The sequence below is a fragment of the Mycteria americana genome, chromosome 2 (assembly GCF_035582795.1).
Source record: "Mycteria americana isolate JAX WOST 10 ecotype Jacksonville Zoo and Gardens chromosome 2, USCA_MyAme_1.0, whole genome shotgun sequence".
Taxonomy (NCBI): Eukaryota; Metazoa; Chordata; class Aves; order Ciconiiformes; family Ciconiidae; genus Mycteria; species Mycteria americana.
The window spans coordinates 82,876,694-82,890,554 of record NC_134366.1 but is presented as its reverse complement, the minus strand read 5'-3'; the positions used below and the strand labels follow the sequence as shown (position 1 = coordinate 82,890,554).

The 13,861-nt window shown below is 39.6% G+C and overlaps 1 protein-coding gene across 1 annotated transcript in view; it reads left to right on the top strand.

The window, feature by feature from the left end:
• Window positions 1–13,861, top strand: part of MYLK4 (myosin light chain kinase family member 4) — a 29,563-nt gene that overhangs the window by 8,465 nt on the left and 7,237 nt on the right. The window contains exons 2-8 of the mRNA XM_075495448.1: window positions 3,213–3,279; window positions 3,787–4,249; window positions 5,092–5,111; window positions 7,910–8,015; window positions 8,879–8,972; window positions 10,110–10,219; window positions 11,348–11,489. Of these exons, the coding sequence (XP_075351563.1) occupies window positions 3,213–3,279; window positions 3,787–4,249; window positions 5,092–5,111; window positions 7,910–8,015; window positions 8,879–8,972; window positions 10,110–10,219; window positions 11,348–11,489 (1,002 nt within the window). The remainder of the gene's footprint in view (window positions 1–3,212; window positions 3,280–3,786; window positions 4,250–5,091; window positions 5,112–7,909; window positions 8,016–8,878; window positions 8,973–10,109; window positions 10,220–11,347; window positions 11,490–13,861) is intronic.

The following is a 13,861-nucleotide window of genomic DNA, read 5'->3' as shown; positions in this document are numbered from 1 at the left end:
AGCTAGGAAAACATTCCAAGGGTAGGACTGCTACAGTATAAAGAAGGAATTTAACTAAGTACAGCTCATTAAAAAGGAGTCAGATGTCTATAAAAAACATTAATTTCTCACTGCATTTGAAATTTCTGTTAAAATATATTATATTTATATATGTAATTGCTTATTGCTTAATTTCTGCAGGTTTCTAAAGTCAATTTAAATAATTTCCAAAAGTGTGGTTTTTTTCCATTGGTCTATACTGAAGTTTTAGCCTCTGGAGTATCTCGCATTATTCTGTTATCATCACGTGGGCTTTTATTCTGTCTCTCTTACTTAGGATCTAGCAATACTCTGTATGAAAGAATAAGTTTAAGTCTGGAAAATGTATTTTGGAAGACACAATACCAACTTGTGTAGGTACAGACACCTTTTTGGTTTGGTATATTTTGCAGGGTCACAATGCAACCTTTCATATTTAACCTTTTGTGGAATTAAAATGAAAACTTCATTGAAAGCTTTTGGCTTGTATGAATAGGGAAAATTACTGTAGTGCCATTAAATTCATTGTGCATATTCAAGTTGTTAAAGGAAGGGGAAAAAATAAGGTGTAGACATAATTTCCACTAAGAAATATTGATTCCTGTAATTTTAGAAATTACAGACTGGAAAAAGTCACATGTCATGAAAGTTCAGGAAGAATAATATATAAATAAATAAAATCGCATTAGGGATTAAGTTAAAAAGACTCTTAAGAAAGCACTGCTAACAGACTGAAGGAAGAGGAGTGTTATGAAGAGTAGTCGGGTGGGATAGATGTCATTAACAAACCACCACGCCTTTCAGATGAGGTTTTCAGAAGAGTGTGATGGCCTTGGGTGTTCATGACCTGTGGGCACTCGCAGGAGCTGGCTCGACTGCCTGGGGTTGGACATTGTGGGGGCACATACCCCCGACAAACTACAGGGAGGTCTTTGTGCCTCTCGCGGCATGCAGCCAGCTGGGAGGGATGCGTTGACTTCTGTCAGCTCCAGAGAATCTGGCACAATCCCACCCTTTACAGGGAAGAAATAATGAGCAAAAGTTTGTGGTTTTATTGCCAGGTCAAGATTTGACAAGTTGAAGTCACATGTTTCTGTAAAGAGCAAAACATGGAGAAAACTGGGATGCTCATGTATAGACTACTCATGTGTCTACAAACAGTCCAATATCTAGTCCTTATATTTGTATTTCTTATTCTAGTGCACTACTGACCCTATATTTATTGCAAATAGCTACATTTATTGATTCTGAAGGATACCAGTAAATGTTTCATTGGTATTCTTTTTTTTTCCTCATTTAAATTAGTAGGAGCTCCTCATCTGCTGTTAAAATGTAAGAGATCAGAAATGATGCTTGAATAAACACTGTAGTAATTTATGTAACGCCCTGGCAGTTTCAGATATTTGGCATCGTCCAGCGTTCCACTAGATAGATTTTCAAAAGCTGGCTTCTGTATTTCACACCTGCAAACTACAGCAATATTTAGTAGGAAGTGCTGTGTGCCTGCAATTAATTCTGAATGCAGAAGTGAGATCTGGCCCCATGCATCAAAGAGCTTGGAGGCCGTTTCTCTGGTTATTTGCTCAGCTGACTGTATTTGATCAGAGCTGATGTCCTCAGTGGTACGGTGAGGTTGACATACTTACAGGAATCCGATTGCATTACGAATTGTGGTCACATTGCAGAATGAATAAGTCCGAGGCTTTTCCCTACTTCTTTTAGTGGTTTTCACCATTAAAAAAACAGAGTGAGCATTGGTTGATTCTCTGTGATCCATCTGGAATCGTGACATTTATATTTAAGTTCCATTTGAACAAGGCTCCAATTTATATTTCAAGGGTACTTACCTAGTTGTATTTATGCCTTTTCCATTTTGTAGCTTGCAACTTCCTGGGACCAACTGCATCCCAAATAGTGTCAGTCTCAGTTCTTATGCTCATATTACAGTTTCTTTGTCTCGTGCAGATCAAGATTTTCTGAAAAATTCCTGCTGAAATCCCTTCATGCAGTTTCATCCAGTTTTTCTCAACTCTTTTTGCTTCTCATGGAGTTTCCTTTCCCTTGAACTCAGTGTTTATAGCGGATACACATTGCTTTAATTTCATGCCTATTTTCTATATAGCCTGATGAAATTAAAACCAAAAAATGAAGCATAAAAAATGCAGAGGGCTTACCAGAACAAATGTTTACTAATGGGACTGATTCATGCCCAGAGTACAATAAGAATAAGCAGTAGGACTGCTTGCATGATTAAGACACTCAAAATTAAGTGTCTGGCTCTGTATATTTTGTTGAAATATGTATTATGCTGCTTCAGCTCATAGCTCAAAGACCGAAAGTAGTCTCCCTGGAAAATATTTGGAGGTATCTGCATTTTTCACACCCTGTGGATCTATTATTAATAATGATAGTGCCAGTTTCATAGTACTGTGAGAGGAAAAAGGCGGGTGGAAAAGGAGCACTGAGCAACAGCAGACACAATGGTTTACTGTGGTCACCATCCTACTACAAGTCTAGGAGTGGCTGATGAAAAAACACACTGAGCAAATGGCACAGGAATATGAGTAAATAGCCATAAAGGTAACAGTAATAGTAGAGTTTTTATGAGGAGCTGGCCTGGTATAAAGCACCTCTAGATGTCACTGTAACATTGTAAAATGTAGATAAGAGAAAGCTACAAAGCTGACATGGTTTATACGCTCCAATTGCTGGTAACTGTTTCGGTCAGCCTGTAATAAATTATTCGATCATTAAAAATGCTGTTACCAGATCTTGATTAACAGCAAAAAACTTTTTGAAATCTGTCAGTAAGACTGTTACTGAACATTTTACTAGAATATTAAATATTCCTAGCTTTGGTTTAACTAACTTAGTTTTTAACAGCAAAAGCTAGTGCAGGGCAACAGCTCATTTCTGGATGTTCTTTTAGTCCCTGAGGCTCAATCTTGATCTTTTCTGGGCTGTGTTTATGTCAACACTGATGTTGATTACAACTGAGATAATTTTTCTTGCTTTACACTGCTACCAATCTGATCAGCTTGGTAGTGATTGAAATAAGGACCATCATTTATAGGAAAAGCGTGAGTTAAACACAGAGTACTTGGATTTGACCAAAAAAATCAGGCTGCAATTTCATGCAGAACAATACAACATGAATGCTGTATATACTAATACATCGATTGCCTTCTTCACAGGTCATCAAAGAAAAGTCATATTTGAATGATATGGGAACAAAAGAGAAGAAGCCACCAGATTCAAGAGGTTAGAATATTTTTTTTCTGATCAGTTTCTAGTTCCTAAGGGTACAACTGCACAGAAAGAGCCATTACTCTCCTGAGCAGCTCCAGTGAAGTTGGTTGGGTTATGTGTGTGCCTATCAGCATGAATAAGAATTGTCCAAGCAACATCAACCTACTTTTCGCATGCCTGTGCACATGGTGGCAAACTGCTCAAAAAAGTGCTTTGCATGAGGAGTTTATTAACCTTGACTTGGCTGACAATAAATTTGAGTGAGAAAAACATTTTCCAGTGCTGTGTCCAAAAGGAAGAGTTTGTGACCCATGATAATCCCTTTTTTAAAGAAGTAGTCTGCTCTTGCTTAGGAGACATTTACACTGACATTTACATCTCCCCCATTGAAAGTGGGAGAGGAAAGCAAGTGCCTAGTTGAAAATGCAATAGAAGTTATGCTAAGTGCGCAACCCTACTTTAATATTGTTACTCTCAGAGAATTACTGACAGATTCCTTGGTAATCTGTTTACTTACAGGGGGGGCCATCCAGAAGAGCCAGTCCTGCTCTCAGGAAGAAGTTGATAAGCTCAACAAGGAAAATGCTGAGAGGGAAAGTTCGGTTCTGCTTGAAATGGATCCTCCCAAATTTCATAATGAAGGGCCAGAGGAGAAAGGAAGAAGTTTGGCTTTTGAAAGCTATTACAAATACAGGAGAAGCTCGGTTCGGAAATCCTTCACTACAGAAAAGCGGCAAGAAGAAGATGCTGTTGATGATGCTTGTCGAAGGATAACTGGGCAGGAGATAGAGAGTGAGTCCCCAGGAGATGGGGAGAGGAAGGAGGAACATCAGGTGTCTGGAGATGAAAGACATGAGGAGAGGGAGAATGAAGGGGAGGGAAATGCTGATAAGAGTGAAAAAGAAGTTGAGGAGCCACCAGCTCCTTCCCCAAATGAAGATGAGGCAGGACAAAGCCATGATCAAGAGGCACCAGAGGGAAGGTAAGGTCTGAAGCTCAGGCTGCACATTCTTAAGACACCCATATTTTAGAAAAATATGTAGTTCAAGTTTCAAGTCAAAGTGGCTGGTTAATATAAATATTGGTGAAAATCCAGCCCAATACAAAAGTGTAAAATGAGTTTATCTCTCTGATCTAACTCTAAGCTGAAATTACGCCCTTAAAAAAGACAGGCAAACAATCTACCATACGTGGTACTAGCAGTGTGCTTTGGGTGTTTGCTTGGGAAATAGGTTAGGAACATGGGAATTATATTAGGCTATTCTTCATCTCTGAGAATTCTCCCATTGTTATGTTATATACTGCAACATCATATAACCTATGAGCAAAGTAAGGTTAGATTAGGCCATGTACCAACTGGGAATTAAGTTACTGCAAAATGTAGTAACTTAAGTGATAACATGAAACTGTGATACTTTGCCCAGGCAATTAAGCTGATAAATTTGTTCACTGTAATTCTTTCTTTGCTGCATTTGATATATAGCCCTTTAGGGATAAACCAGTTTAAGCTCTCAGGAACCTATATGAACAGAGTGAAATCCCAATGCTCTCCCATTGTTTTAAAGGTGAGATTGATAGCCAAATGTTAAATTTAGAAGAACTCAAGCGAGGATTTCAGTAATGGAGAAACATTTTGCTGTCATGATTAACTTAGGGGTCATTTTTATTTCTCAAAGTGAATATTAAAAGTTTATTTTACACCATGAAGCAAAATAACCTAATGTTATTTGAATGCAATATATGTGTAGGCATTTTTCACGTATGTTTCTAAATTTGCTCTGCTTTAAGTGTACCCTGCTCTAATGCCATGTTTTGTCCTTGCAGGTGTAAAGGCTGCGAAAAAGGTACAGGAAATTATAGTTCAGTCACTGAGCAGACCTACCAATTTGAGCATAGTGGTAGCAGTAAGCATCGAGTGAATGATGAAGGCCTAATCAAAATGACAATAAAAAGAGCAGGCTAGATGCAGAAAGTGCTGATGGCATATGTAAAACTAAAAAAAGCTCTTAAAGGAAGTATTCCTAAAGGCAAAGCATTTGATTCCACTGGTATTACAGTGACGATCAGAGAGGGATGTCCGTAGAAGAGCATGATTTCATGATTGTAATTAATAGGGGAAAAGGTGTGCATGATAGCTCTGATGGGAAGCAGTGTTCATGTCCCATCCTAAGCTGATGGGAAATAACACGGTTCTGTTTGCTTCCATCTTAAAGGCTTCTGTTCTGGCAGAAATTAATCGCAACTAATTCGCTTCTGCCACAACTACTCCACTAATACTATCCTCTTTCCCTCTTGTTTTAACAGAGCTAAAACTCCTAAGTATAGAGTGGTGGGAGAAATTATATCATGTGTGGCAAAATTGGTTGACCTGTGGAAGTGCTGAGAACATGTGTTAACACAGAATCTGCAATGCTCTGGATGTAGCCTGCAAAACCAGCTTGCTCATATTCGTACCATTGCAATCTGAAGTGAGAACAACTGCAGCTATAAAATAAAAAAATACAGATTTTTGTGTGGAAGCCTGACTGATGCTGTTGAACAGTCAGATAAATGGTGTTCAGGCACCGAACTCTGAAGCAGTGCTTACTGGGCTGAAGCAGAGATTTCTACTATTAGACCTTCAGCTTGAGAATTGCAGTGCCTATCCCTGTATATGAAATGATGGCACATGAGACGATGGCCTGAAGGATTTGAAGATATACGTGTGTGTGTGTGCATGCATAGGACTCAGAATGAATTTCTTTGCTTTGGGAATGGGGGGAGAGTGGGAAAGGCAAACATTTATTAAATGTTTGTGCTAGCCTCTTGTAGCAGGAAACAGGAGATAGTGTACTAAAACTTTAAACTCCATAACCTGTCCTTACCATAATCTAGCAGATTGGTAGGGATGACATTAAGGTTAGAGTGTCTCTCTTGGAGCATCTTTGATCTGTAATAGTAGGTCATTCTTGAATAGGGAGAAATCCCCTCTGGTGTTCAGGAAAAGAAAAACAGAGGGTCTGTCACTGGGAAAATCTTGAAGGCTAACACTTAGGCATAGTTTTAAAGAGGCACTCTGGCCGCTTTAAAAGAACACTTCCTTGCCCAAAGTTTGGTAACATTTGGGATCTGAGCTTTCAGAAAGACATTTTCTTCTGTCACTTACATGCTGGGGCCCTTGGAGTTTGTGTTGTTAGAGTCAAATTCTCCCTTTAGGGTAGAGGTTTTCTTGGCATTTTGTGGGTCTCGGTAACACGCAAAGGCCCATACTTAAGGACGTGCAATTCAAACTCTGCAGAATCCCAAGTAGGTGGCAAACTTCCAGAAGCCCCAGCTTTTCACAATTCCTTGACCATGAACTAACTTCCTGACCATGTAAGTTATTAACACTGTCAAAAAAAAAAATCTAGGTACACAGCTGGTGTCCTGGAAAAATGGTCGTTCACTGTGAATAAGGACAATCTACTGCTACATTAATGACCAAAGTGTTCCTGCCAGCTACATGCTGTCATGGGGTTTTTTTGTTTGTGTTTTTAATCATTTTCACTGGAGTAATGAACGGTTTTAAAATTGCTCAACAAGCCTTACACAAAAGGGAGCCGGCATTCCAAACCAGAGAGCTCATGTTGAAACGCTGGGGCTCTAGCCCTCCCAACCAGTTGAAGAAGTATTTGTCACCTTGGTCAGCCAAAGGTCACTCTCGGGAATATCAATCAAATGAAAAACAACGTGGGTATGAAACTGAAGTCGCAACACCCTGCAAAAAATCCAAAGAGAAATTAGGTATGCAGGGCTGGTCTCCAGCAGGGATTTTGACATCAGGATGGCAGAATGGTCCAGCATGTAGAGGTCTGGACAATAATACCAGAGATCTGCATTTGTGCCAAAACTCCATAGCTGCTGCAGTGTGATGTTGGGAACCCATCCCTTCTCTGTGCCCCTCTTTACCTTTTATCTGCTGTCTTTTTTAAGGACAGAAATTCTTCAGAGCAGCACGTGACAGTTACCATGTGTCCTACCACACCGAGTCCTGAGCTATACTGGAAATCCCAGGTGCTGCCTGCCAGGGTGAAACTCCCTCATGTGCACAAGCTCTAAATGTGATCTTTAAAGGTGATGACCACCCTATGGAGAATGAGAAGTTGTGTCAACCAGTAGAGAAGGGTATTCTTCACGACGAACAGCAAAAGCTGGGAAATAGCCTCTTTTAGCTGGGCCTAGAGAGCTCAGTCTCTCTTCCTACTGCACTGGAGAGTTACGGTACATACTCTCCTATTAACAGTCCTGAGGAAAAAAAAAAATCAGAGAAAAAGCTGAATTCCTTCCAAACAAATTGCTGAGGCACTTTGTGGGCATGAAGATACATTGGATTAGTCTAGTGGTCTTCACTTTGCCTCTTGCTACAGTTGTGCAGAAGATGCTAACTTAATAAAGGAGTCCTTGTCTTCGTAGTGTAGCTCCCCAACCACACCCTGTTTTCTGAGCCAGAGCTCCTGGAATAAAACCCTTCTTAAATAACAGAGAAAGATCTATCTATAAAACTTACAGTAGGTGCATTCAGTTCTTAAATGAGCTTATCTGGGGAAAAGAGGGACTAAAATACAAGATAGACAAGCACTGCATGTGACCACTCATATGCTATCTGTTGTTTTGTCTTTTGTAGATGATAGTTCTACTCCACCAGCACCATTTGATCACCGGATTGTCTCAGCCAAAAGGGTGGGGATCAGCAGTTATTATAATGTCAGCGAGAATGAAATCCTGGGAGGGTAAGTCAGGTGAACCCAATCAACATGGAAAGCAAGACACAAATTTACAGCCAAGCACCCCGGGAGGTGAATGGAAGCAATATGTCTCACTAGAGCCGAAGTCATGAAAGTCTAAGCTCTAACAGTGCTTTAGAGAGGGATGAAAACAGGAGGCTGATTTTACTGTGCGAGTGAATTTTTGCTTAAGGTTTGGCACCAGCAGACTTGGCTTGCATTTGATATTGTTCTAGGTCAGCCAGCTGCCCTCAGGCTTTATGACAGGGCTCCTAGGATGCTGTAATACTTTACCTCATATTGCAGCCAGCAGGATGTAGAGACATGTTGTAGCCTTGTTTCTCTCAATGGGTCCCATCCCTGAAAACACATGCATGTTTTCAGATAGATCAGCAGGTTAATCTGACAGGCCATGTAGTTACTTGATCTCTCATGCTGGCATTGTTTAGGAGAGAGTGATATTGACATTTTTGATGGTGGCATCGTCTTGGGTAAGGCTTTGTTTCATCATGAAATCACAGCCCTCCCTTGGAGGAGAATGATGAGATGGAAAGGGGCAGATTGTGCACATAAGTGAGTTATTATCCTTAAAGTATATTGACTTCCCCAGGATTAGTCATTGCATGTTATGAGGTGAGTATAGTGAATCATACAAGTGGGATAATACCCCACAGCTAGAACAGTGTGTGATTTTGGTGTGCCTAAATGAGTAGTAGCAAGTCTAATCTACACAACAAAATAGCAGCAATAGAGCAATTGAAATGGAACACAGTAGGGAGAGGATAATTTCTGTTGTTTATAACCTAGTTTACATTCAGGGCTGACACCAGTACCACTGGATGATTTTTTTTTCTCCTTTTTTTCCCTAGAGGGCGATTTGGTCAAGTGCACAAATGTGAAGAGAAAGCAACAGGTCTCAAGCTAGCGGCCAAAATTATAAAAGCGAAAGGTCCTAAACAGAAGGTTGGTAGAGTGTGATATTAGTCTTCTGTTCCCTGATGGATCTCACACTGTTCCTCAGCTACACAACAGACCATGGCCAAGTGGCTCACAAGCCATCACACTCATAGGACCTGCTGGATTACCATTGGCTCTAGTTCTATTTCCCTTCTCCTCCAGAACTTCTAGTAACTCATCAAAGTCCTCTTTTTGGGTTTTCTCTTTTTGTTTTTAAATCTTAATTTTTCTAACTTTCTTTTCAGCTCTTTGTGTTTCTTTTTTGGCTTTCCTTTTTTGCTTTCTGCTGTTAATTCTATGTGTTTTCTTTAGTGGTAAAAACATTTGTCAGGCCTGTGACATAGCGTATTCCCTCCCAAGCACGCTGTAGCCTTTGCTGCAATGACTTGATGTCACTGTGAGGGATGCTGATAACAAGCATGATCTGCACTCCTGACATCAACACAAATACAGATGAGAAGAATTAGTCTGGCCTGCTTTGCAAACCTCATGGCCATGTGGGACTTGCTTTCACAGGAAAGACATGCATAGCATCCTTTGTGTGACAGTGGTGTCATTAATGGTGTTCAAGGGTGGGATTTGTCTCAGCTAACTGGGGTTGGCAAGGTATAGCTGTGGCCAAGCCGATCACCAAGAATCCCCTTGTAGTCAATGGAGACAGATTAGCACCACCAGAGAATGATTCAGCCCATCCTAAACTGCATGTCTAAAATAGTTGGGCTGAATGGAGGTACCAGTCTCTCTCCCCTGACTGCAAAGGAAGGGTTTGAGGACTGTCCTGGACTTTTCTTACACAGCTTGATTTTGTATACTTATAGCTGGTTGAACCAAGTCCTGTTCTGCTTCTGTCTTTTCTTTACATCCCTGTGAACCCACCACTTGTCCATTTGGGCTCTCCCCTTCCTTTTCCTCCCAAATAGCTTATTACTGAAGCAGTCCCCCACTCAGGCTCTGAGTTCAGTCTAGTAGCTCCTATAGCCTTGACATCTACCACTGCAGGAGTAGTTGAAGGAAAAACCCTGTGTTTGGTTGCCACGAGTGAAAATATGAAGATAATGTGGATGTCTGGTTCAAACTATGTCCTGTTTCATGTAGCTTTCTTAGAGAAAAGGCTTCTGTAACAATACTCATGACTCTTTACAGGATGAAGTAAAGAATGAAATTAATGTCATGAACCAGCTGAATCACGTGAACCTCATCCAGCTATATGATGCCTTTGAATCAAAAAATGACATTGTACTAGTCATGGAATAGTAAGTGTGTTCTTTCCCTTCCTGTCTTTACCACTTTTGCTAGAATTGTCCATTTTCTTCTTACTTTCTCCTGAAATTAGAAATAGAGCTTCTTACAGGTGGAAAGAACATATGAAAGATGTTCTCAGGAACAAAAATAATGGAATTTAAGAGAAAAGTTTTCCCATGCAGCCATTTATGCATTTTTTCCAGTGATGTGCCACATTCCTGGTGCTGTAAAGCCAATGCTCCATTTGAAGATAGAGCTGTGTTATATATCTTCTCTGTAATTTCAAATTTTAATTTGTGACAGCTAAGAAACAGACCTCTCGGAATACCTCCAGTTCTGTGAGGCAAACGAGAAGACATCTTGCACCAAAGACAAGCCAGCTGAAGGTGTTGTGCCTAATCCTTACACTGGCTGCCTGAATGGATAAACCTGTTTTTTATGCTGGGTTATCAAGCTAATTAGGCACAAAATAGCTGCCTTAAAGTCAAGTTAAGCAGATGTTGTCTTAAGGAAGCCAAAAAAGGAGTAACTAAAACTTTGAAAGGCATGACAGAAGGTTCAAAGTTATGTGAGTTTGGCTATTCTGGACATTCTCAGATAGTCCTCTGAATTTGGTCTACATGATTAGAATATCACAAAAGGTAAATGTCTGTGTAGCTATGAATGGGTAAGCTGGAGGCATTCTGAAATGTGATGAGAAATTAAGAAGTCATTTTTGTTGACGTTGGGTAGTTTCAAATTGAAATTTCGGTTCATGTCCCTCTCAAACTCTGAGGGAGGAGACTGCAGATTTAAATGCAGATTCTCCAGCATGTTGTCTTGGTTTTCCATGTGACTTCATTAATTTCACTGGTACAAAATGATGACTCAAGACAGCATAAGGTTCAGATTTCAAGACTTTCATATTTATCAATGGATGGGAGACTGGACTGTCAGACCTTGAAGAAGTTCAGGCCAGTATGCATCAGAACCCAGTTCTTGGAAAGTTCAGATCACAGTAAAAGCTCATATTGTAGACCCACCTTACTGAACTTGACTGTGAATGGTTAAAATAGTCAATAGCATAAATTCTGTATTACTCTAACTGCATGGGATTGGATTTGGACTTTGTCCGCATTTTATTGTCTTTCTCTCATCAGTGTGGAAGGAGGAGAGTTATTTGACCGAATTATTGATGAAAACTGCAATTTGACAGAGATGGATACTATCCTGTTCATAAAACAGATCTGCGAGGGAATTCAGTACATGCACCAAATGTACATTCTTCATTTGGATCTCAAGGTAGAGAATTGAGATTTATGTTTTGTGCAATGACAGCTGTGGAAACTCATTCTTAATGGTAGGCCATACAGCTTAGCAGATTGCCATGGCAGAAACAACCAAGGGCCTTATTCTGCTTTCCTTAGACCAATGTGTATTTACTTTAACCACATTGAAATCAGTTAAATTACTACAGGAGTAAGTAAATTAGTTGAGAATTGTGGTCATATGTCATCAAGCCCCATAGCGCTTGAATTTTCCACAGACTGATTTTACAGAAAGCCAGCAGCTGACTACAAGTATCTTGCTATTTCCAATTTTGATATTTGGATCTCAAGATATTGTGCAAATATTATTTAATTCAACTGCACAAGATCTCTGTTTTACACATCAGCTATGGGGTAGCTATTATCCCCATTTTTTACCATGCAGAAACCAATGCATGAGTGAGTGGAGCTAAATTCGAGGGTCATTCACGATCAGTGGAAATCCTGCACATCTTTCTGAAGGACTACACTACACTGTCATGGTCATGAAAAGGCATCAATAGATAGCCAGCTTAAGGGAAAATACATTAAAATGTACTCGCTAAAATGAAAGAAATAAAAATAGTCAGTGGCTGATGTAACAAATACAGTACATCTATGTTGGGTGAGGCAGTTGCTGCTAGTGCAGCTGAAAGCCCAGAGAAGGGTGGCAGATTGTCTGCCATGTACTTGCTTAGTTATCTGAACTATTCAACTATATACACAAAAAGTCGCCTCACTTCTTTTTAAAAAAAATCCATCAATTGCACATTCTTACTCTGGTTGACTGCTAATGGTTAACTGTCACCCCTCAGAAAACATTTGTTGTAAAGGTATTTTTCATTAGACTGTACATTTGAGCTGGCTCTTTCTCCCTTAACCCAAGTTTTTATCAAATAATAGACTTGTTTCTTACCTCTGTTTAGTGCAGAAATAAAACGGGATGATGTCTTTAGTTTTATGACTGGCTATAAAGCTTCCTAGTGATCGCTGAGCTTTGCAACAAAGCAAAAAAAAAAGCCCCAAAAATGCACAAGACAGTTTTCTCTTTGGTGAGATTTTTATTATGGGTGCCGTTTTTGGCTTGTAATAACTGAGTTAATATAGTACATCTTTAATGTTGTTAGTGTATATATTATTGCAGTGGTTAAGCAAACGACCAGATGCTTGTTGGGACCTGCTTCAGTTGCTAATCAATGACCAGACTCACTTTTCTCTTTCTTTATAAGCATCCAGTTACCCAGAAACCTGTCAAGCAGAAGTTTGCATGGTTCTTTGGGACACATTAATTATGTTATCGGAGATGGCACAATTTTAATATGAGGTCAAACTGCTGACAAAAAGATACATATACAATCCAAGAAATTCTTCCCAGAGACCGCTTTTCATGTGCTTGCCAGCTATGGCTTCTCCCTTCTGTTTTGCTTGTTCATAGATTGCTGTCAGTAACAAATGAATTTGGGGAAAAAAGCTTGAAACTGAAAGAAAATCGTCCTGACCATAATCATCCAGGACCTCAGAAACTATGGACATACGGTGTTTAAAAGTCCTATGGTGTTTAAAAGTCCTACATGTAAAATGAATTAGTAATGGTGACAAAGGTTAACTAATGTTTTAAGTGTTGAGGGCTGTTTTGTTTCAAAGACGACTCAATGAGCAACAAGACAGAGGTAGCTGTAAAACTGCTGGCAGTGAATATGAGATTGTATTTTAGGTATTTATGTTTCAAAGACGATTGGCCAAATTCTGTTCTCAGTCCCTTCTGTATGAATTTGGAGTAATTCTAGGAAGTTAATGGATTCCTGCCAGGGAAATGAAGAACAGCATTTGGCCCTATGAAAACCCAGAGAGATTTAACCTGTGAATCCTACCTTTTGCTAAAATATCTGAGAAAAGCATAAAGTTGATGTGACTAGCTTAATATATCAGTGTTCAATCAGACTTACTGCCAGAACATTCATGAACTCAGAAACTTAAAGCTGTAAGATAAACTTCAAAGCCGAATAAATACTTTTTTTTTTCTAAAAAAATCAGTGTCAGTTTATTAAGGTCTGTAAAATCACTGTACCAGCATCTTGAAACCCCCCTCTGGAAGTCTGCATTCTCTGTCCCCCTCCTCCTAATGAGTTATTTATCTGAACTGCTGCCTTATGTCAAATTAAAAAGCCAAGGACAAGAAAAAGCAGTTGCAAGGCATAGAACACATGACCCCAACTGCTGTGTGATAGCTGGGAGGGACCCATGCAGAGAAATCTGAAGGAGGAAAGCAAAAGGTGCTTATGAGATGATTGCTCTTTTTAGTTTTTTTCTCCCTACAGTTTGCTAAAAGCCCAGTTTTTCATACTTGTTTCTCATTGAAGTGTTTTT